Source organism: Musa acuminata, chromosome BXJ3-2, assembly GCF_036884655.1.
Source record: "Musa acuminata AAA Group cultivar baxijiao chromosome BXJ3-2, Cavendish_Baxijiao_AAA, whole genome shotgun sequence".
Lineage (NCBI taxonomy): Eukaryota > Viridiplantae > Streptophyta > Magnoliopsida > Zingiberales > Musaceae > Musa > Musa acuminata.
In genome coordinates this window covers 35,135,988-35,158,698 of record NC_088350.1, presented here as the reverse complement: position 1 = coordinate 35,158,698, position 22,711 = coordinate 35,135,988, and the positions used below count along the sequence as shown (strand labels likewise).

At 47.3% G+C, this 22,711-nt stretch overlaps 6 protein-coding genes across 6 annotated transcripts; 3 read left to right on the top strand and 3 right to left on the bottom strand.

Moving 5' to 3' along the window:
* Positions 1 to 54: 54 nt before the first annotated feature.
* On the top strand, positions 55 to 2,004 carry LOC135631428 (3-ketoacyl-CoA synthase 6-like). Its single transcript, XM_065139091.1, has one exon. The coding sequence runs from the start codon at positions 133 to 135 to the stop codon at positions 1,621 to 1,623; it is 1,491 nt and encodes a 496-aa protein (XP_064995163.1). The 5' UTR covers positions 55 to 132; the 3' UTR covers positions 1,624 to 2,004.
* Positions 2,005 to 2,527: 523 nt separating this feature from the next.
* Positions 2,528 to 5,121, bottom strand: LOC135631430 (probable transcription factor At3g04930). Its single transcript, XM_065139092.1, has 2 exons — positions 3,348 to 5,121; positions 2,528 to 2,804 (listed from the first exon to the last, which is right to left on the bottom strand). Exons 1-2 carry the CDS (start codon positions 4,577 to 4,579, stop codon positions 2,714 to 2,716), a joined length of 1,323 nt encoding a protein of 440 aa, XP_064995164.1. The 5' UTR covers positions 4,580 to 5,121; the 3' UTR covers positions 2,528 to 2,713.
* A 140-nt stretch (positions 5,122 to 5,261) lies between these two features.
* LOC135631431 (uncharacterized) lies at positions 5,262 to 6,256 on the bottom strand. The gene is made up of 4 exons (XM_065139093.1): positions 6,077 to 6,256; positions 5,913 to 5,988; positions 5,643 to 5,815; positions 5,262 to 5,549 (listed from the first exon to the last, which is right to left on the bottom strand). Exons 1-4 carry the CDS (start codon positions 6,187 to 6,189, stop codon positions 5,447 to 5,449), a joined length of 465 nt encoding a protein of 154 aa, XP_064995165.1. The 5' UTR covers positions 6,190 to 6,256; the 3' UTR covers positions 5,262 to 5,446.
* Positions 6,257 to 8,648: 2,392 nt separating this feature from the next.
* Positions 8,649 to 9,600, top strand: LOC135631237 (uncharacterized). Its single transcript, XM_065138731.1, has 3 exons — positions 8,649 to 8,759; positions 8,832 to 8,980; positions 9,051 to 9,600. Exons 2-3 carry the CDS (start codon positions 8,900 to 8,902, stop codon positions 9,552 to 9,554), a joined length of 585 nt encoding a protein of 194 aa, XP_064994803.1. The 5' UTR covers positions 8,649 to 8,759; positions 8,832 to 8,899; the 3' UTR covers positions 9,555 to 9,600.
* A 1,067-nt stretch (positions 9,601 to 10,667) lies between these two features.
* On the top strand, positions 10,668 to 18,411 carry LOC135631914 (probable protein phosphatase 2C 78). Its single transcript, XM_065140032.1, has 6 exons — positions 10,668 to 10,816; positions 13,095 to 13,206; positions 14,441 to 15,205; positions 15,315 to 15,682; positions 17,278 to 17,514; positions 17,604 to 18,411. The coding sequence occupies exons 3-6, from the start codon at positions 14,944 to 14,946 to the stop codon at positions 17,895 to 17,897; spliced, it is 1,161 nt and encodes a 386-aa protein (XP_064996104.1). The 5' UTR covers positions 10,668 to 10,816; positions 13,095 to 13,206; positions 14,441 to 14,943; the 3' UTR covers positions 17,898 to 18,411.
* A 916-nt stretch (positions 18,412 to 19,327) lies between these two features.
* LOC103976765 (uncharacterized) lies at positions 19,328 to 22,067 on the bottom strand. The gene is made up of 3 exons (XM_009392086.3): positions 21,372 to 22,067; positions 20,692 to 21,039; positions 19,328 to 20,557 (listed from the first exon to the last, which is right to left on the bottom strand). The coding sequence occupies exons 1-3, from the start codon at positions 21,801 to 21,803 to the stop codon at positions 19,928 to 19,930; spliced, it is 1,410 nt and encodes a 469-aa protein (XP_009390361.2). The 5' UTR covers positions 21,804 to 22,067; the 3' UTR covers positions 19,328 to 19,927.
* Positions 22,068 to 22,711: the final 644 nt, after the last annotated feature.

Below are 22,711 nucleotides of genomic sequence, written 5' to 3'. Positions count from 1 at the left end.
CATTGCCAGCCCCTCCTCCTCTCTTTAAATCCTCTCCTTCTCCCCTCCTCCAGGTGCAGCACCCGGAGCACTAGGAGCCAAGCAGGCAGAAGAGGTGGAATGTGTCTCTGAAGCCACGAGAGAGAGTGGAAGATGCCGAGGGCGCCATTGCCGGAGTTTTCGAGCTCGGTGAGGCTCAAGTATGTTAAGCTGGGATATCAGCACCTGGTCGACAACTTCGTCACCTTCCTGTCGATCCCGGTGATGGTGGCCGTCGGGTTGGAGTTGGTCCACCGGGGGCCGCAGGAGATCGTGGGGTTGTGGCGTGCGTTGGAGCTGGACGTGATCCATATCCTCTGCTCCGTCTTCGTGATCGTCTTCGTCGCGACGGTGTACTTCATGTCGCGGCCGCGGCCGGTGTACTTGGTGGAGTACGCTTGCTTCAAGCCGCCGAGCAACTGCCGCGTGCCCTTCTCCACGTTCATGGAGCACACGCGGCTCATCAACTCGGACGAGAAGAGCGTGCAGTTCCAGATGCGGATACTGGAGCGGTCGGGGCTGGGGGAGGAGACCTGCCTGCCGCCGGCCAACCACTACATACCCCCGCACCCCACCATGGAAGCTTCCCGCGCGGAGGCGCAGCTGGTGATCTTCTCCGCCATCGACGACCTCATCCGGAAGACGGGGCTGAAGCCCAAGGACATCGACATCCTGGTGGTCAACTGCAGCCTCTTCTCGCCGACGCCGTCGCTGTCGGCGATGATCATCAACAAGTACAAGCTCCGCAGCAACATCCGAAGCTTCAACCTGTCCGGCATGGGGTGCAGCGCGGGGCTCATCTCGATCGACCTGGCCCGGGACCTGCTTCAGGTGCACCCCGGCTCCAACGCCCTCGTCATCTCCACCGAGATCATCACCCCCAACTTCTACGCCGGGAACCAGCGAGCGATGCTCCTGCCCAACTGCCTCTTCCGCATGGGCGCCGCGGCGATCCTGCTGTCCAACCGCCGGCGCGACGCTGGCCGAGCCAAGTACCGGCTCGTGCACGTGGTGCGCACCCACAAGGGGGCCGACGACCGCGCCTACCGTTGCGTGTACGAGGAGGAGGACGCGGAGGGCCACACGGGCATATCCCTCTCCAAGGACCTGATGGCCATCGCCGGGGAGGCGCTCAAGTCGAACATCACCACCATCGGCCCGCTGGTGCTCCCCATGTCGGAGCAGCTCCTCTTCTTCCTCACGCTGGTGGTGCGGAAGTTGATAAACCCCAAGAGGAAGCCCTACATCCCCGACTTCAAGAAGGCATTCGAGCACTTGTGCATCCACGCCGGGGGGCGAGCGGTGATCGACGAGCTGCAGAAGAACCTGGAGCTGTCGGCGGCGCACGTGGAGGCGTCGCGCATGACGCTGCACCGCTTCGGCAACACCTCCAGCAGCTCCCTCTGGTACGAGCTCAACTACATCGAGTCCAAGGGGCGGATGCGGCGCGGCGACCGGGTGTGGCAGATCGGCTTCGGCAGCGGGTTCAAGTGCAACAGCGCGGTGTGGAAGTGCATGCGCACCGTGAAGACCCCGATCGACGGCCCCTGGTCCGAATGCATCCACCGCTATCCCGTCCACATCCCCGAGGTCGTCAAGCTCTGAGCTCAGTCCGTCCTCATCCGGTTACTCGCTGTCGCAATGCATCCTACAGATTCATCACCAACACCATATCACCATGCATATACGTAGAAGCTGTTCATGGTGCGATCTGCCTTCCTCGTAGCCCGACGGATACCGTAAACAGAACACATTATAGCTCGGCTTGATTCGATTGGCTTCTGTTGGTTCTTCCTGTGAACCGCCCACTATATATATATATATATCACGAAGGATCGAATCACGTGTAAGTTTGAACAGACCACCACAGAGGTAGGGTTTCAGCGCAGATGTGTGTCTGTCTTGTACCTAATTGGTACAGCCCTTGGTATTATGTTTGTCCTTTCCCTGCTTACTACTGATTCATACGCTCATTGTTCTTCTCCACCGGCTATTTCTTGTCCCAATTATAGATAGCACCACTGTGACAGTTCCATGCAGGTAAGCTTTCTTTCTTTCTACATCCGAGCTTTACTACGCCTCTCCTTTTTTACATTACTGAAAGTTCTGAACCTCCTCCTCCTCCTCCTCCTCCTCATGCTTAAAAAGAGTCACGTCTAGCACGCCGATGCTACTAGTCTTGATTGAACACCTGTGACAGTAGTAACGTCCGATGTAGAAAACGAAAGTTAGAAACTGTTGTGTCGCTAAGAGGCAACGAGTAATAATAAAAGGCATACTTTCTACTTATCTTTCACCAAATGGCTGTTTCCCTGCCCTTCAAGGCTCCCCAAGAAAGGCATACTTACTTTCTACTCATCTTTCACCAAATGACTCCCAGGCCGAGCCTCCACCAAGGCTTAGAGTTTCATGCCACCAACCACCACCCCTGGTCCTCGGAGGACAAGCAAGTTTGTCCCAACCAAACACACATACATCATTACCAGAAGAACCCTTTGCCTCGTAAGACTTGCACATAATCATCTCCATTCGATAAAAGTTCAAAGATGGAACACAAGTGACATGTTTTCACGGTATCTCAATAGGATGGATATACAGGTTGTTAGTGTCAAGCCTCGGGACCAACACGACTGGGTTCGGGTCCGAATGAGCAAGGATCTTCCTGAACTACCCTTGAGAGTACTGAGGTAGCCGACTACGTTGGTCCGATCTTGACGGGACAATCATTTTTTCCGGAAGGGAACTCCTTGCCTGGGCGCATGGTGGGAGGCGCTCCGTCTTCGTCCCTGCACACAGGTCGGGTCAAGCTCTCCCCTTCGACGATCAAGTTAGTCAATAGTCTAACATATGACCTAATCACCCATAATAAATCAATATGAATTCAACAATGACTAACATATAGCCTCTAGGAAAACAAAGAGGCTGATACGTCCAATTCATCCTGTAGATCATCCACCGAACAGCCACAACTTGGTTGCATTTTGTCCAACAACAGAGTTCTTGCAATTAAACATTTCCATGTCTAGGAGAATTATAGAACGTAAAGAGGTACCTTAACCAAAATAAACAAGATAGACGCAAAAAGCAATTTAGATAAAGCAATCATTCATGCAAACAAAATTAGATTCTGCTGCAACCACAAAGACAAACATTTGATATTAAGACGCAAGAACTACATGAACTACGGATACGACGATGTACAAACTCGTAAAGCAACGCATAAATAAACGGTACTGGAAGCTAATAACACATCCTAGCAGAGGAGAATCCAAATTAGTTGTCTTTCCCTGCAGACTGTTCAATTCTGGATGGTTTTCTCGAGAACCAACCTCAAGCGCCTGCCCAAGACGTCCAGCTCGGTGACCCGCTGCTCCCGCCATCTCTGCTCCAGGTCACTCCTACCAGCGGCACCGGACGAAGCAGAGCTGCCTGGGAAAACGAGCCCCTGCCCTGCCACGGTCACCTTGAACTCGTTGAGGCACGCATCAAACACATCCAAGATGGTTTTCGCCAACAGATGCCTTGGCACATCGATGCCAGGAGCAACCTCATCCCTACCCACCCCCGACAGAGGCTTCTCCTCTTTCTCCACCTTCACCTCCTTTTCTTCGTTTTCCAGTACAGGATGAAGCGCGTTCACGGAGGTGCCCGCACCGATGCAGGCCACCTTTTCGTCGGTAGGAGGAGGAAGAGCAAGAAGGGGTGGAGGAGGTGTTAGGGTGGCGATAGGTGCGGGAGGAGGAGGAGGAGGAGGGGCGGGAAAGGGAGGCGGGTTGTCGGGGCGGGCCTGGCCAGTGGGGGCCCGCGGGTTGGGGCGGCGGCGCTTGTTGCCGCCACTGCCGGGGGCGAGGGCGTCGGGGGCCGAAAAGGGGGACGAGGCGGCGTAGGAGGGATGCCAGAGGCGGGTGCAGAGGTGGAGGACGTCGCGGTCGTGGGGGGCGAGGCGGGCGGGGTCCTGGCCGCGGGCGATGCGGGAGGACATGACGCGGAACTTCTTGCGGAGACGGCGGAGCTTCTCGGAGAGCTGCGACCGGGTGTAAGGCTGGGGCATGGACTCGGAGAAGCGGTCGAAGAAAAGGTTGAGGTCGCGAGGGAAAACCAGGCCCTGCGACCAGCAGCCCAGGAGACCCTGGAGGAACCGGATCTCGTCCGACTCCGACCACACGCGCTGGAACCGGAAGGGAGGGGCCGCGGCAGCCGAAGCCCCGCCGGCTCGCACGTCGATCGGGGCGGGTGACCCGGCGGCCGCTGCGGCGCCGTAGTCGTCGTCGCCATCATCGTAGTCGTCGTCCTCGTCGAAGCCCTGGTCAGCGGCGAGGGGTGGATCCGAGGAGGAGGAGGAAGGGGCGGGAACGAGGAGGGGGTCGGGGGAGGAGAGGTGGGGCTGTGCCTGTTCTTGGGAGTGTGGCTGGGGAGTCTTCTTGCGCTTGATGGGGAGCTTGGACGGGGGAGGAGCGGCGGCAGCAGCAGCAGCAGCAGCAGCAACCGCAGCAGCGGCAGGGGAAGCCGTGGACGATTCGATTTGGGCGAGGGGAATTGGGGTCGGGGTGGGCGCGGCCATGGAGGATGGATTTAGGGCTCGATCGATCGCGTCCTTCCTCTCGTGGTCGGTGCAGTGGGGTCGATTCGGGGCTTGGGATCGAGGCTGGGAAGGTGGGGGGAGAGAGGAGATGGGTTGGGGTTGGATTCCCCCAATTCCCAGGAGCCGAGACGGGACGGTCGATCGAGCAATGAGTGCGGCTTCGAGCTGGAAGAAGAGCGAGGGTTAGGGTTATCTGATCTGGTGCAGGCGACCGCGGAGGCCCGCGTCGTTTATGGGCTCTGTTTGCGACCCGGTCAGCACAAGGTTAGGATGGAGGCTCCCTCGATCTCGTGCGTGCCATTGATCACGGTCGATCGTGGGACCCCACACCAACCCCATCCCTGAGTGACCCAGAAGATGTGGGGCCTCACACAGCTCTTGCTCATTACACTCTGTGTTGCCTGGCTCGTACGACACATGCTCATCGGATCCGATCCGACCAGAATTTGGATTCGGATATCCGAGATTTAAAGCCTGACTCAGATAGACCGTTAAAAACTATACAGACCATCGGGTTCGGGTCGCAATCCAAACATCTTACCTGATCCGAGAAGAGATTTGCTCCAATGTTGCAGTCGTTTAGACTCACGGCAAACTCGTCGATCTCCATCTCAAATATCGTGCTGTTCACCGGCGAAATGCGTGATTGGAGAGATATATCTAAAATTAAATTATTTTTTATTAAATACGGAACCAAAGTTGACCCCAATAGGGTGTTGACCGACATGGTCAATGCACAAAACAGAATACATGGCCAGCGCGTAGGAATGAACAGCATGTAAAGATCAACATAGATAAAGATGAAAGAAGAAGAAGAAGGTTGTATCATGTGCTAACAGCAAAGCTTCAAGAAGACGATCGAGACTGCATGTTGACATCGAGGATAAGGCTCATCGCGAAGGCCGCCGTGAGGATTATAAGCCCGAACAAGGCCAGGAAGTTGATTCCCCTGTAAGCGACAACACGCGATCACCTTGTTGTGTTGGATAGAAACGAGGGAGGGAGGAGTCGACAACGGGGGGTGGCGAGAGAGAAGTAGTACCCGATCCTGAGGCGGTTCTCCGGGACGCCGGAGGCATAGCCCTTGAAGTAGAAGAAGCGGGCGACGGTGTAGACGGCGCCGAGCCCCGCGGCGATGACGGGGAGCTGCAGGCCGCCTACAAGCAGCGTGGCGAAGAACACCGGCATCATCTCCAGCGAGTTCTGATGCCCCCTCTGCCACCACCATTAAAACACAGTAAGAGAGAGAGAGAGAGAGAGAGAGAGAGAATCTGATCAAGAAGTTCATCGAGAAGAGGAGGGAGAGTGAGACCTGGACGCAATTGAAGAGCTTGGCGTCCTTGTTCTCGGACTTGATGGCGTAGAGGGTGGGGTAGAACACCTGGTACCTTGAGACCGCCATGGAAGAGAGCATATCAGGAGCGAACAGAGGACGAACGCAAGGAAGAAGAAGAGATCGCAAGAGCAGAGAAGTACTTCTTGCGGGCCTTGCCGACTTGGAAGGACATCCAGAAGTTGAGGAAGATGTAGGACAGCAGCACCAGCACCACGTAGCCGTACTCCTTCGGGATCCCCAAGGCAGCCGCCATGTCTCTCGTCCTGCTCTCCTATCTCTCTCTCTCTCTCTCTCTCTCTCTCTCTCTCTCGGTGAGCTTCGCGATGAAGCTGCTGTGCGTCATGTAATCTTTATATTAAGCTTTCGGGGGGTAGCGTGGGGTTTGGTGACGTTTGACCTGGAAATTGCACGGACATTGAGGAGCCGGGACCTGGTCCACCAGTGGCAGAGATGGTGGGGTCACCCGCGCCGGATGTGAGACGCGTGTGTACTCGACTTGGGTGCGGCTTTGGGGTAACGTTTGACCGGGTGATTACAAGACGAAAGATGACTTCGTGCATGACGCACGAGCCCGACACCTACAGATCAGCAATAGCCTCAGCGACAGTATTCAACCGATGCGGTGAATGAGTCCATTTAAATTTTGCATAAAAGTATATTTTAAACAATACATTTTATAGGCAAAGCAAAATATCTTTCGATAAAATGAGTAAAATTATAGTAAATTAAATATGTCAGACGTCTTTTCGTCATAAACCGAATTCAAAAAATTAAAATTGTGTGTAATATATATATATATATATATATATATATATATATATAACACCAGTAGTTGATCATGCGATTTGATACTATCCGACATATCATTTAATTTTTATTTTAATGATGTCAAAAAGGCATAGATCGGCAAGTAGCAAAGGGTGCGTCGCTTTGTCCATCAGGCCATCTCAAGTCCCAAACATAGGAGACACCACATCGAGTAGTCTCGCATCGGAGACGACACGAACGAGAGAGGGAGCAATGCATGCACCCACTCGACGCCCTTGGTATCATTACACAGGCTGACGTACTCCTCCAGAGCTTTGCTCGGAACCCGATGACCTCTGGCTTCTAAACCACCACCAAGCATGCGCTTATATTTAATGATGTCTGTGCCTCGTTAACTATATTACTACTGCCATTGCTTTTTTGCTTCCTTGTAATGAGCAATTCTGGGAACTGCTTCAGGGCACTGTATCTTGTTAGTCCTGCAATCGTATTGGCACCTTTCAGGTCGATATACTTAGGTCATACGAGTTGATCCTGTGCACAAAAGAGATAACAAGACACAGTGAATACTGATGTAGATCATTTGTTCAAGAAAATATTAGAAATCCAGAATTCATCCCACAGAGAGTCCCAATAATCTGCCTAAGACCCTTTCTATCTCGTAAATAAATAATCATCGACAATCTCGAACTACAAAGCATGGAATGTGAATGGAGGACAGTGATGAAGATGGCCCAACCAGCGGTATAAACTCTATAGAATACGAGTATGAATGATTCAGAAAAGGTACCTTTCCCTGCTCCTTGTTCCATAACGAGCAAACCGATTAGCAGAAGCCATCATGAGAAACCAAAGGGCTGCCTTTTATCTCTCTCTCTCTCTCTCTCTCTCTCTCTCTCTCTCTCTCTTTGTGCTTTCCACGAGCTCAACGGAACCAGTCATCTGCATCATTATCAGCTCAATTAACGATGGATCGATGAGGCCGCCTCGCCTCCTTGAAACACGAACCAAAAGGAAGCAGAGTGGTGGAGCCACAGAGATGAGCTCATGAGCTGCTGCTGCTTTTGAGAAGCCCCATGGAGGCGGGGCCATGGGGCCGTACGCCTGCGCCTCCTCGCCCCGGCAGCGCGTGCTCGGCCATGTCCACCCCTTTGAACTCCGGTAGCACCCACGCACACACGGCGCCGGCCTCACCATGTGCGCCACTGACGCCCACAACCACAGGCGCTCCTCCCGTGGCGGTTTGCTTGCCCTCTGCAGCGCTTCCGCCTTTGTCAGTGCATTGGGAGGACAGCGACAAGCCTTCCCTCCTCCCGAACAAACGGATTGGCTCCACGGTGTTGTTGCCATTAACCAACAGCGCATGCATGCTTTAGCTTTCGGTGTTGCTTCCCCTGTAGGTTACTGCCTCTGCATGGACCCATTTCCTTGTGTTTTGATCGATCATGCACATCATCAGAGATAAATGTACAATCGGTGGCTTTCCATCAACATGGCTCGTCCAAAAGAGAGAAGCCATGAGTACCGGTGACAGAAAGCAGATCAGCTCATGGATGGCAGATTGACCACAACCGAGTCTCCACCTTTTGACACCATCAAAGTCATGCAGACATGACTTGTGCACCGATCACATTGTAGCACAAACTCGGTCACAACACCGGTCGTCAACATGCATCTTTAATTATGCCATGGATGGTTTGGCCATTCTGGATGATGTTGATTCTGAGGAGGAGCACTGCATCATTCTGCAATACAGCATATAATAAGTAGGCCTTCTTAGTTTTCTCCTGTGCTATGTAGGCATTGTCCGGGGCATCTTTTCCCTCATGCACCTGAACCGCAAAGGCCATGGCAGTGGGATTTGTTTGGCATGCCTGCGGAGCCTACTAAAATATTCTGCCCACAGAACCTTAAATACTTCATGCCTCACCACACACTGGGAAGAAGAAGAAGACTGTTTCTTTCTCCCAAGGAACGTCACTGTGGGCCGGAGGAGTTGGCAGAAGAGTAGCAGCAGAGTCCCTCATCGATGCACCTGCCGTGTCCTCATCACAGGTCAGTGTCCGTCCTCATCGTCTCCGCTTGCCTATGCAGAATTTTGAGCCGATGCACATCTGATGTCGATAGATTCTGAGCAAAACCCAAGTGCATCGTCATTCTGGTAAACCAAACGGTCAAACCCAATCACGCCCCTGATGGAGAGGTTTCTGAGGAAGTACGACAAGGAGTGCATGAAGATGATGATGCTGAAGCATGAAGAGACCTTCAGGCAACAGGTAGGCTCCCTTCACCTTCAGCAACTAAACCACAAGCGCGCACGTCTAAATCTGCCTCTACCATCATCAGGTCCATGAACTCCATCGCTTGTATAGAGTTCAGAAGCTTCTGATGAGAGGCATCAACACCGAGCAAAGGTTAGGCGGCTGCACTCAGCTTCACCTCGGCGATGGCAGCAGCACTGCAGCGGATTCATGTATTCCGAGCACCAGCCGGCGGCGGCGGCGGCGGCGTTGCCGGGTGCTCAATCTTGAACTTCCAGCAGACGAGTACATAGAAAGAGGTGAAGCAGATGCAACGGTGGATGTCGAACAGGAGGACGACATAGAGCTGGCGCTGACCATAGGAAGCGGCTGGAGGAATTGGGAGGAGACTTACGATTCCGGAGCGAGCTTCTCGTCGTCGTCGACCGGGTCTGGGGAGTTGAAGACGAGCGGACATGGATGGGAACTGCGGCAGGTGGAAGATGTAAGCTTCAGCTACGGCAATGGGTTTGAACTGGAAGCGCTGCGAGCGAGCAGGCTAAAGCGGCCGCCATGGCACTTGCAGTGTTCGAGTCTTAGGATGACTTGATGTGAGCTTCTTTGGACTGTGCTTAGCGCTGAATGATGATCAGTTGTGATGCATAAAAGATTCAAAGAGTACTATAATTTCTGATATGAGAATAATGATAAGACTATCACATCGGTGTGTCAGATGATCGATACCTCGATATCAATATCGTATGACCGACGTCTCCAAAGCTATCAAAGCCAACACCTCATGTGAAAGTTTGATCGATTAGTATGATTTGATACAGTGACAACATTATCATGCATTTGAAATTCTAAATTAAGTAACCAATAATATGATATTTTATATAATCGTATATATCATCATATCATTATTCCACCAGTTTTTGTCTCTGATTTAATAAAAAAATAAAATCGAAATTATGTCTAAAATTAAAATATAATTTAATTGGGGTGAGGGTTCTGTTTCATATATATATATATATATATATATATATATATATATATATATATATATATATATATATATATATATATGTATATATATATATATATATGTATATATATATATATATATGTATATATATATATATGTATATATATATATATATGTATATATATATACATATATATATATATATATATATACATATATATATATATATACATATATATATATATACATATATATATATATATACATATATATATATATACATATATATATATATACATATATATATATATATATATATACATATATATATATATACATATATATATATATATATACATGTATATATATATATATACATGTATATATATATATATACATGTATATATATATATATATATATGTATATATATATATACATATATATATATATACATGTATATATATATATATACATATATATATATATATATATATGTATATATATATATATATATATATGTATATATATATATATATATATGTATATATATATATATGTATATATATATATATATATGTATATATATATATATATATATATATATATATATATATATATATATATATATATATATATATATATATATATATTACCGTCTCTCGAATCTTCTCGATCCTTTATTTCATCGAACGGGGGATTCTTCGTGTATTCTCGGGAGAGGGAGACAGCAGTCTCCATCTTCGTCCCGAGAAAGAACACCGCCAAGAGCAGGTCCCGAGGGTTGGATCCACTGGCGTCGCCCTCGATTCATCCTCGATCCCTGGCTTGTTTATTGATGGGTTTTGAGTCGAGAGCCGCCATCCAACAGGGGAGCCGTGACCATCAGGTTCTTATCCTCCTTCCTCTGCTCGTATCGCTCTTGGTTAGACTTGTTCATGGTTTTCATGATAGATCAGGAAGGTGTTTCTTGATCTATTTTTACAAATAGATTTTCGTTGAGCATCGATCATTAGTTCCGCATGGCTTCGACCATGTTCCATCAAATCGAGACACATTATAGGATGGATCAATGATCCTGGTTCATCTGTTTACTTATGATGAGGTTTGGACGGTTAAGGTTAGGGTATGACCGGATTAGGGTTTTTTTGGTTTGCCTCATATGTAATAGCCGGGTGTTATTATCTGATCTTCTTTTACATGTAATTTTAGTTTGGTGTTGATCATTGTTTTTATATGGTAGTATTCTGCGAGCACAGTGCGATGGCTGCCGATTTTGCCATTGTATAATCCACTAAACAATTATGAAATGTTAGTAGCCTATGATTTCTATGTGATGATCTAATTCACATGGGCCTCGCTTTTCTAGATAAGCTTGTGGGTGCACATGAACACATGTAGTTTCTCTGTCTGTATCTTCGAAATGTATGATGATACTACTGAAAGTTATTTTTAGAAGAGGCCAAAGAACACTAAACTATTACAACAAGAAATCCATTGGGCAATCCGAGAATCCTAAGTCAACCACAATCAAATCTTGACTGTCCAAATCCTTCAATGCATGGGCAGATCTAACCAAGATCTATTTGATCCATCATTCATAAATGAGTGAAACAAAGATCCAATCAATTAATGAGTTGTGCCGATGAAACCAGAGATAGAAAGCTGAACGAAGGTGAAGAAGCTGGATATTTGATGGATGCCATTGTCGGGGTTTGTTCGTTGTCCACATTCTTCTTGACTTTATCCTCGAATTGGGCATGATGCCTTATGTGAAAACAATCTCAGTAAAGCTGCATATACAAGACATTGTATTAATGGAAGCCTTGTGTGTAATCATCCTTTTTTGGGATATTTTGGGCTTGGAAGTTCTTTCATATATGCATTTACAGAGTTGGAGTTCGTTAACGTGTATGCATTCTGTTTGAAGGTCAAGTGATGTGATCGGTCCCATCGATATCAATCATATTGTCTGAGCTAAAATGGTTTCTCTCTAAGATAGCATGGTCCCATTAACATCAATCATATTGTCTTTAGCTAAAATGGTTTCTCTAAGATGACACAGTATGGTTGTCTGCTTTGGGTCTATTTTTACTTTCTAAGAAAGTCTACATTCACATTAGTGAATATGTAGTACAGTATAGTTGTTTGTTTTGGATCGATTGTTAGTAGAAATCTAAATTTACATAGACAAAGATATAGTCAGCCATGGTCTTGCCCTTGTGTGGTTTAACATTCTACATCAGTATGCGGCATTACATCAATTTTGACATATAGCTGCAATCCTTTTTAACAAAATATTCTGCTATAGAGCGAAAAAGTATGCTGAAACTTCAGATTGGTGCAATGTTATTATCATATTTTTCAGTGATTATTTAGGCAGCTGAGAAGTTGTGCTGTAGACATTGTATGTCTTAGTTTCTGAATCATATCGTCGACTCTATTGACAAGGTAAAATAGCCAATACGGTTCATGATGACTTTTTAGAGTTTGTCGGTCATTAATGCCCATCTATCTAAATGCTTCACTTGAAACTTGGGGAAAAGCATCATTGTCCTATGTTATTGCACAATCGGAGATGGACAAAGCTTTACCAAAATTAGAACTATGTTATTGCCTTGTTACTAACTTAAATTTTATTAATTACTAAACAATATCTCCACATAGAATTAGACCGGTAAAAACATATATTACACTTGATCTTATTAGATATCATCAACCATGTTGGTCATGCCTATTAGTTTAGCATTCATGATTGGCATGTCTGAACGACAAATGTACTTTTTGTTCTTACATGAACTTGTGAAACGAGTGCGTAAATGTTAGGTTTGGAAATTTCAATATTGTTAATTGCACTTTTATTTTTTCCACGAAGACTGCAAACTGTCATGTTTGTACTTTACTTCAGATCCGTTCATTCACACAAATGTTTCCTTAGGAGTGTGTATGCATAACACAATGCACTTATGATGGTTGTGAGATGAGTTCACACAAGAAACAAGAAAAAAGCTCGGGTATTTGTTGGATGGTCCATCACCGATGTGACAGAAGGGGTACACATATTAAATGCTGCATACAACTAACTATGTCTTGTATCGACCTGATAGTATGACTCTTTCCATATCGTAAATAATATTTATTACTCAAATAGTCTATTGCGTTGGCAGCGATATCGCTGGCGAACAAGATGTTCTTGGCATGTCAACAACGTCTCCACCACCCTCAGCCGCTCCCTACTTCCGAGGAACAATTTCCCATCAACAAAAAAAAAAAAAAAAAGTGTATGTTCCTCTTCCTTTTACTCTCGTTAATTCGCTAATCGTTTTGTGCTTGAGGTCTGTCTCTAGTATCGTATCCTTCTCTTCAACCTACTTTATCCATTGGCCCTATATGTTGCCTACACGCCGGTCCCCTCTTGGGCTTGACTCGGCGACACAATCGCATGCCACTACAGAAAAGGTTGTGCCTCAATGCGGGTGGGGTCATAAGGATTTGGGTGCATCGGCTGCACCCACGGGGTGGGTGGTGGGCCAAATCTGATGTTGATGCGCCAGACCAAAGGTTCGGTTATGAGGAGGGTCCATCTTTCCATAACCCAAGAACCCGAGTCTTTCGTACCCCGACTTTAACTCGCGATGCAATTCCCTAAAGAGCTAGTGAAGTCCGGAGCGGAATTCATTCTTGGGTTAGAATTTCCGAACATGAGCCGGAAATGATAAAAAGTCCTCTTTTTCAATCCGCCGGTGGATAGTTTGGCAGACATAGACCACCACATCAATCTGTCCCACTTTGGAATCTTCCATCAGAAATCGTTACTTTACCTAAGCCGAAACGTTCCGAGGTTGACCACAACTGTGCATTGATGAGGGGTGTTGTTATAGCGGGCCGGCCATTCACAAAATATAGAGTCAACACACTGAGTCGGTCAAATCAGGCGGGCTACATGTGCACTGGTTTTGGTGCAAGTTCATGATAAGCAACTGAGCCGGGGAAATAAAGTAGCTGACGGGTATGTTGTTTTTTTTTTTATTGCGTTTTCTATATAAATTAAGGCGGAGAATTGAAGCAGGCGGTCATCTTTTGGTACCTGTGCATGTCCGTGTTTGTTGATTAATTTATTCGTCTACAATAATATTAATTTTTCTTGGATTTCGGATGCTCTTTTGAGGCATGTTCCTAATGTTCCTACTGGATGGATAGATAAAAAAAAAAAGAAGGAAAGCACAAGAATCCTGTCCTTATTAAAGCTTAAAAAGAGAAAGTCAACCAAATTAGTAATCTGTTTTTGCCATTTAAACTTGAATCAGTGAGTATTGACAGGACTCAGCATCTCACCAAGTCGTAGCTTGTCACTTCAAACATACGTAGAAGAGGTTCAAAGAGGAATCCATAAAACGAATGGCATAAATACGAAGCAATCGGCAATGCTGAAATCTGGCCCTAGTATATATATATATATAAGTCTTCTGTTGACTCGCACGTTCTTGTTTTGTTCTAATCTCTCTGACTGCAGGGTGCAGGAATCCCATGTCTCGTCGTCGTCGTCGTCGTCATCTTCTCCGGAATTGATAACACAGTGTTCCTTGTAAGCAACACGTCAGTGATCATATCAGCCGCAGCACCAATAAGCAATAAGCGAGCGCACTACAGATGTAAAAGGGCGAAGGAGAGAGAAGAAAGAGATGGAGTCGCATCTTGCTTCCACTTTTCTTCCTCAACGCGTTCTCCACGCCAACTTTCTTCGCTTTCAGCGTCAAATACCTCTCTCCCTCTTTTCAACCTCTCCCCTCAGTCGCTTCCACTATCTCTGCGTTCCACGACTCCGAACCGAAGCAAAGCAAACACGTCCGAAGACTTCGGTCCCGTCTACTATCCTGCGCGGAAGCGAAGAAAGGTCCCGGCTTTGGTGATCTCGGAAATCGTTTTAGCTACCAGCGCTTGCTGCGGCGACAAACGATTCCAGCTTGACAGCAGGCGCAGCATCGGGAGTATCGAGGTCGTGCGTCGCCGGTGGTGATGCTGCGCTCGTGCTTGAGGCCGCTGGAGCGGTGCTTGGGGAGGAGGATCAGTGGCGCCGACGGGCTGCTGTGGGACGTGGACCTCAAGCCTCACACCTCCGGCGAGTTCTCCATCGCCGTCGTCCAGGCCAACAGTTCCCTCGAGGACCAGGGCCAGGTGGTCAACTCCCCTTTCGCCACCTTCGTCGGCGTCTACGACGGCCACGGCGGACCCGAGGCGTCTCGCTTCGTCAGCAACCGCCTGCTCCCCTATGTCGAAAGTAACTTCCTCTTCCCTCCTTCTTATCGATTCCTTCATCAAATTCGATCTTGTAAGGGTCAATCTGATCAAAGTTTGACCTTTTTGTTTTCCCTCTTCGAACCGAGCAGGTTTCGCTTCGGAGGAAGGGGGCTTGTCGGTGGAGGTGATCAAGAAGGCGTTCGACGCGACCGAGAAGGATTTCTTGCATCTGGTGAAGCGGTCGTGGCTGTTGCGGCCGCAGATTGCGTCAGTGGGGTCGTGCTGCCTCGTCGGGGCGATCGCTGGCGACGCGCTCTACGTGGCCAATCTGGGGGACTCCAGGGCTGTACTCGGCCGCCGGGGCTTGGATGGGAGGGGCGCGGTGGCCCAGCGGCTGTCGACCGACCACAATGTGTCCGTGGAGGAAGTCAGGAAGGAGGTCGCTGAGCTGCATCCTGATGACAAGCAAATCGTCGTCCATACCCGTGGCGCCTGGCGGATAAAAGGGATCATTCAGGTCAGTAGATGCTGCCCATGGTTAATAGTCACTGTTTTGATTGCCTCAATCGCTTCAGTCCAATTAAAAGAAGAGCATTAATTCGATCCATGATAAGCATCTCAGCTGAAATTTGTTATTTTCTGCCTCTTCTGGTCCTCCTCCCTTCTGCTTAACAATTTCAGTAGCTATGGCGGAGTGTCTGCACATTGGTGATCATCTCTGTTCTTCTCTAGAGAAGGTTTTCTTTTATGTTGTACATGTACACCTCTTGATCATGGTCGTCTGGAATCAATAACCACTATCGTCATATGAAAGAAGACTCGAACAGTATAGTTGCTTAGTCCTATGGGCGAGATTTTTATGAATTCACCTTGTGCCATCAATCCGTAACCTCGGTGCAATTTCTTTTCATTATTCCCATAATTGATGGTCTTGTGATTCAAACTTTTATTTGCAATGTTCGAGTGGACCATAGTCTGGTAATATGTCCATATTATATATGCATCTGATGGAGAGTAAATTTTTCTAAATTATGATATGGGCCCCACATATCAGGACTACAAGAGACCACGTCTCTCTAGAAAATCTTAGGAGTGATTAAGTCAACCTAAATAGCATTTCCTGAGGATTAATTATCTACGGGGTATTTGTGTGAGCTTTCATTATGTGTTGATATTAAAATCGATGAATACCAGGATCCTAAAAGGCTCATCGATTGTTTGTGGCATCGGAGATGCATTTTGATTTCCTTCCAGAGTGCCGGTCTTGTTGCTAATGCATCAAATAATTTTTGTCCTCTTCTGCCAGAAGAATACCTTGAGCCAAACTATTAGGCATGGTAGCAACTTGGCAGTGCATTAGTAATTATCAATGCGTGATGCCAAAATTATGCTCTTGTGGTAAAGGTTCATGAGTTACCAAACATATTTGTACCAAGAAATGTTAGATTTCTCTTTTGTTCTTTTATTTTGAAAGTACTAGTCTCAAATTAAACTAATTTTTTCAAATATAATAATTTCTCCTGATGTAAATTTAGTTGTCCCTTTTATGCAAAAGATTGATTGTTTGTTTTTCTTCCCCTCCTTTTCTTTTTATTTATGAGTTGGATTAATGTTCTTCAGCATGTGAATTTCATCTCCTTGTTTTAGGTGAATTTCAAAATTCCCTCTGTCTGTGAAGGATTGATCCGACTGATCGCAGGCACATTGTTTATAACTTTTAAATTTGTTTTCTCTGGTCACACATCCTTGTTGGTTTTCTAATACATTTTGTACTCTATTTCAAGTCGTTAATTAACTTGTTTTGAGAATGCAAGTTAATAAAAACTAATTGGTAGGCAGAACTGTTGCTTTTGGTGCCTATGTCCATTTTTCGGTAAAACAGTGTATCGCTGTCGCAGCAATACATACTGATGGCACATTTAACATCAAATGAAGCAAATAAGACTATGATCAGCTTTTGAGAATATATGAACATGTACTTTGATATTTTAATATACCATTGTGAAAAATGTTGTAGTTTTATAATATTCCTAGCAAGATTTATTTATTATGAATTATGAAGTCATCATTGTTAAATATGGAGTGACTTTTGTTTTTTCTTCTGCATGTTAGGTCTCAAGGTCTATTGGTGACATCTACCTAAAGAAACCCGAGTTCAGTAGGGATCCATTGTTCCAGCAGCTTGTTTCTCCTCTGCCATTGAAGAGGCCTGTCATCACTGCAGAGCCATCCATACGAGTCCATAAGCTTAAGCCACATGACTTATTTTTGATATTTGCATCAGACGGACTCTGGGAGCAATTAAGTGATGAAGCTGCCATCGATATAGTATTCAAGAACCCAAGAGCAGTAAGCTCCTTGAATTCTAGCATGCTTTCTAACAGCTCTTCATTTATTTTGGTGTAAAAGCGAGGTGTTCTTCCTTGAAACTCATGCAGGGAATAGCAAAACGATTGGTCAGAGCCGCTCTTAATGAGGCTGCAAGGAAGAAGGAAACAAGATATGACGATATAAAACAGATTGGAAAGGGAATAAGGCGTCACTTTCATGACGACATCACTGTGATAGTGGTCTATCTTGATCAGCACCGCCAAGGTGGTCATTCCGGATTCAATAGTAGCAATCATGACTGCACTAGTGCACCCATTGACATATTTTCCTTCAATACCGATGGAGCAGAAGACCCTCTTGGGCCAGTTGAATCGATGCAAAGTGCAGATCTTCTGGTATGAGTACATTGTGCGTTACTGGTAATGTTTGAACATATATATCGTGTGTTCCATAAGCTTATGATCTAACATTAGTTGCAGAAGATGGGATTTTAAATAAAGGCCATCTCTGTGTTCCATGAGCCTATGATCTAACATTAGTTGCAGAAGATGGGTTTTCGAATAACGGCTGACGAAGATGATGCACATGGTAAAGATGGCAAAGGCTTAGGGTTTTTGACACAAGGCTGCCGCCAGGTTGAGGTCTCAGATGGATTAATGTGCACGATGTTATTCTTGGAACCCACCCCGATCGCCTAGTGAGTTAGTTAAAAGGAGTAATCTTGATGTGGTGCCAAACGTAGATTTTTTTGGTGTGCATAAGTGTTTTCTTGTTCTCGTTACCATCATCTTCTCAAGATATTATAGACATGTTTCATTCTTGAGTTATTTATTCCGAACATGGTAGTTATCATCAACTGGATGCGAAATGCTTGTGTTGTATGCAATTTAAGACGCACCTCTACTGCTATTGCAAGTGCTCAGTCTTTGTTAGGGGTGTGCCATATTCATGTTGAATCCGTTTTAATCTTGATCTTACCATAGCATTTGCAGTATGGATGGCTGATTTTAGAATTTGATGAATGCGAGGAAAAACAAAAAATAATTGGATATTAGTTCTTCATTCAGCTTCCTCATATGATTGTAGAGTTGTTCCTTCCGTGGAAGGTAATGAGCAAGTGAGGTAAGACACTCTCCTCCCCATTTACTGAGTTTTAAACCTACTTTACATCAATTAAAGTTGATTCTGCCAGTAGAAACTGTAAGGCCACAAAGAAAGCACAGTAAGAAGTCTCGTATGCAAAACAAGTGATGTTTGTTCCTTATCGTCATGCTTGGCATGGGAGACCCAACCAAACAAATCAAAGAGGAGGAGCAGCAGCAGCAGCAGCAGCAGCCATGAACGAGGAGGTGGTCACAACTTGCTCGACAACAACAACATTAATGGTTGCCCACACCCGTCATCTTTGCTTCTCCCTTTCTTCAAGGGGTTTAATATCTGCAAGAGGGCGGTGAACACTACTAAATTCTCATTCACTGTGTCTTCTCCTCTTTGTTCCCATAGGACACCCTCCCCACCAGAGAAACAGGTTAGACATCAATGAGAATAATGAAAGATGAGAGAGAGTGCTTCTCAGTCAGAACCATAACCTGGAGGGAGTCCCTCCAAACACGATAGATACAGAGGTGCAGATATAGAGAGATATGAAGTCTTCTCACACTACCTGAAATATAAAGGCAATGAATGCGATGGAAGAACCACATGGGGGACCTTTAAGCTGCCATGCCCTCCTCTCCTCTCACATCCTGCAGCTGAAAGCCAATGTGGGCATCACCTGAAATATGATATGAGCATCCACCACAAGGAGGAGGAGGAGACGAGAGAGTTCCAGTAAAGCCAAACAAAAACATTATCTGATAAATAAATATCGACATCAGATACATCAACTTGTTTGTATGAAAATGTGATTGCAGTGGGCAAGGAAAACTTCTCTCCCAACCCCTACAACATCCAATCTAATCTTAAGTTTACATCTGCCGGCTTTCTTCATCCTCCACAGTTTTTAACACAACTTAGCAAACAAGCAAAACACACATGAAAGACTCCCCTCAATCTTAAAACCATCTCATAAGAGATTCTTCTGATCCTTTGCTATCGAAGGCAGCACCTCATCGTGAGACGATGAGAAGAACAGCAAAAGAGAAACCTCGACTACATCACATAACTACTGACTTGACCAAACCGGGATGGCGTAAAGAAAGAATTCTGCACCAAGGCTCTAGGAGTTCACTTCGAGCGTGCAGGTGATGGACCCATGAATGATTATGCTCCTATTTACAGAACATTATTTAGATGGCAGACTCCAATTTCCCTAAAGTTAGTTTATCCTACTAAACCCATGGTTTACGATGGTGAGTCAGTCAACCAAGCAAAAGAACTAGTACGACTATGAACAGATTTGGTTCACTTCCGATCCACCATGGCCTCAGCGTTAGACCTCCACCCTCCACAGGATGTTATTGTCGGCAACATTGTGCGACCTCTCCACAGCCGCGACCTTCGCCCGATGACTTCCAGCCATAACGTTTCTCCCCCTCTCCCTCTCCACTTGAGGTAGCTCACAGGCTTCACTGACTGATCCACGGTTTACATCAGCTGGAGGAATGAAACAGTCCATCGAGAGTCCGGGAACATTAAAAGCCACCTCTTCGATGGTCCACACCTCCTCCATTCTTGTCTTAGTGTGGCTCATGGCCACTTCACCAAACCGGAAAAGGGTGACCACCGAATGCCCTGAATGGGCAATCATCATACCCTCAACAGCACGGTAGTCATCGATGGAGGAGTTAATGGAGGTCTCCCAATACACGGCATCACCTCCGGTGCTCGACTGGATTCGAGTCAGATGGGAGTCCTCCATGTAAGTAAGAAGCCCGGTCTTCTGGCTGAAGTAACCAAACAACACATGCCTAATGATCTCTGCAGCACCTTCACTCCTAGCCTTCAATGTCTGTGGATCTGCACAGAGCTTGAGGATGAAGCAATCCTCTCCATTGACCTCCTTCTCCCCGATGCACTGTGCATCGGCAAACATGCTGGCCGTGGTCAATGGATCAATACCCTACGTGGTTACGCCAGCATGGATAATAATTAGCTTTGCCGACCGACCGGCAATGTTCAAGCAGAAAACACAAGTTGGTATCAAAAAGAACATGAGACGGTAGCTTATGCTATCTATATCCACTGCTTTTCTACCTGAAGTGCTCGACGAAGAGGTCGAATGGGGCCTTTGGCGGCATGGGCACCGAGCCAGGGGGTGTGGCTCCAAACGATGCTGCCGTCGCAACCGGCACGGACCTTGCTACCACCAACAGCCAACTCGACGTACCACATGTCCGGTGCCATCTGCCAGAGCACAAACCCACCAGATTCTGCATCTTTCGGTGAGTTACGATTCTTGATGATCCCAGTCGCCGTCTCAAACTCCGAGGCCACCATCCTCACCTTCCCCATTGCGTACGCATTCCTGATGGAGCTCAGAAGCTTCAACCCACCTGATGCCGCTGTGTACTGCTGTAGTATGTATTGAGCCGTCGACGTTTCCTTCCACAGCCAATCACGGAAAAATATCAATAGATTACCCCCAATTACTATCCAAAGAGACGAACAAACGCAATCAGGACGCAAACGAGAAGTAATTAGATGGACAGCGGATGCATCCGTTGCAGGAAGTGCATTCAAATATCGTGTGAAATCACAAAACCCTGTGGAAATTCCACCAATTTGAGAGGATGAACGTAATAGCTTGACTAGAATGCAGCAAGATTGGAATTTGCTGACGCTTTCACCTACCACACGACATCCAAAGCTACTAGTGAAGGAAACTTTCCGCTAGGGAAAAAGATCGAGTGGATGAAAGGAAGAGGGGTGCTCACAATGGGAGTGTCCTTGATGCTGAGGTGAGGGAGGGGGTTGGCGAGGGAGACGTGGACGGGGGCGAGCGGCGCCCCCATGACGCCGAGGAGGAGGCGGAGGTCAGAGCTGCGGCAGGAGGGAGCGGAGACCGACGGCGCGCGGGAGAGCTGGCCCATCACCCATCGCCCCCACCCTTCCTTCCTCGGGTCCCCGCCGTCCCCCTCCGGCCCCTCCGCCAGCGGCGCCAGGGTCCCGGACGCCGGCACCAACAGCTCCGCGGGGAACCCCCGCGCGGGCTGCCGCTTCCACCGCCGCGGAAGAAGAAGATTCGCAACCGGCGACGGGCTCCGCCGCGGGCTCTCCGACCTCGACCTCGCCCTCGCCCTGGCGGGTGACAAGCCCCGCGCCACCTCCTCCCGCAGCGCCGAGAAGAACCCTTGCTTCTTCTCCATCCTCTCCCGAAAGACAAAGAAGCAGAGACGGCCCCGAACCCTCAAACGCAGAGGACATGCAACGAGTTCGCAGGGTGATATCCAAACAGGGAGCCACCGCTGGTTTGCGGCGCCGAAGAGGAGCGAGCGAAGCCGGAGGACTACAATGCGATGCGATGTGCCTCGACTAGGAGAAAGAGCGTGAGCACGCTCGCCGAGGAGGAAGCAGAGGAGACGTTGTGGTGGTGGTGGTGGTGGTGGGAATTGGCGGTGGAATAAAGCACCAACGAGGGGCGAAAAAGTCAAAAAGGCGAAAGAATCGAATAAAAAATATAATATAAAATAAAAGAAAAAGCAGTCGACGGACACGCCACTCGATGGCCGATAACGGAGACCGCGGCGAGGTCCTGTCACCGCTGCGATGCGTTTTGGATGAGCATGGTGAGCTTACGTACCGGTTATCATAACTGAATCGTGGGGCCTCTTAGCCGATCCTGTGAGGTCCAATCACCGACGCCAGGGTTTAGTGAATGGGCTTTTTTTGCGGTTTTTAACGCCGTTGGCGATGGAGGTGAGCTAACCGGCGGTCACTGAGTCTCCGATTACTGCGCCGTTCAACAGCCATGGATGATCAACACATGTAGTGAGGTCACCGCCTGGAAATTTTAGCATTTTGACACCGTTCTAAGCGGGAGGTAAGCTTCGTACGGTCACCGAGTCGAAGACTAAGGCATTTTGGCGTCTTTTGAGGAGGTGAGCTGACGCAGCGGTCAACGTAAACGAGGTCAAATCGCCAGCTCGGCCAAGTCTGTTAACAGAGAGCGGTCGGATCACCGTATTGACATCACTTTCACACTGTTTCGCGTGTTCTTTTACATCAAATCGCCAACTATCAACGTCTAGAGGCCTCACTGGCCTCGCGGTAAGCG

Coding starts and splice junctions, on each gene's coding strand:
- LOC135631914 (XM_065140032.1), top strand. CDS start 14,944: ATGCTGCGCTCGTGCTTGAGGCCGCTGGAGCGGTGCTTGGGGAGGAGG. Junction 15,206..15,314: donor CCTGCTCCCCTATGTCGAAA/GTAACTTCCTCT, acceptor CGAACCGAGCAG/GTTTCGCTTCGGAGGAAGGG. Junction 15,683..17,277: donor GGATAAAAGGGATCATTCAG/GTCAGTAGATGC, acceptor TCTGCATGTTAG/GTCTCAAGGTCTATTGGTGA.
- LOC135631431 (XM_065139093.1), bottom strand. CDS start 6,189: ATGGCGGCTGCCTTGGGGATCCCGAAGGAGTACGGCTACGTGGTGCTG. Junction 5,989..6,076: donor GTCGGCAAGGCCCGCAAGAA/GTACTTCTCTGC, acceptor GGCGGTCTCAAG/GTACCAGGTGTTCTACCCCA. Junction 5,816..5,912: donor AGCTCTTCAATTGCGTCCAG/GTCTCACTCTCC, acceptor TGGTGGTGGCAG/AGGGGGCATCAGAACTCGCT.
- LOC135631237 (XM_065138731.1), top strand. CDS start 8,900: ATGGAGAGGTTTCTGAGGAAGTACGACAAGGAGTGCATGAAGATGATG. Junction 8,981..9,050: donor AAGAGACCTTCAGGCAACAG/GTAGGCTCCCTT, acceptor TACCATCATCAG/GTCCATGAACTCCATCGCTT.
- LOC135631430 (XM_065139092.1), bottom strand. CDS start 4,579: ATGGCCGCGCCCACCCCGACCCCAATTCCCCTCGCCCAAATCGAATCG. Junction 2,805..3,347: donor GTCTTGGGCAGGCGCTTGAG/GTTGGTTCTCGA, acceptor ACCTGTGTGCAG/GGACGAAGACGGAGCGCCTC.
- LOC135631428 (XM_065139091.1), top strand. CDS start 133: ATGCCGAGGGCGCCATTGCCGGAGTTTTCGAGCTCGGTGAGGCTCAAG.
- LOC103976765 (XM_009392086.3), bottom strand. CDS start 21,803: ATGGAGAAGAAGCAAGGGTTCTTCTCGGCGCTGCGGGAGGAGGTGGCG. Junction 21,040..21,371: donor GCATCAAGGACACTCCCATT/GTGAGCACCCCT, acceptor TGGCTGTGGAAG/GAAACGTCGACGGCTCAATA. Junction 20,558..20,691: donor CTCTTCGTCGAGCACTTCAG/GTAGAAAAGCAG, acceptor GTAACCACGTAG/GGTATTGATCCATTGACCAC.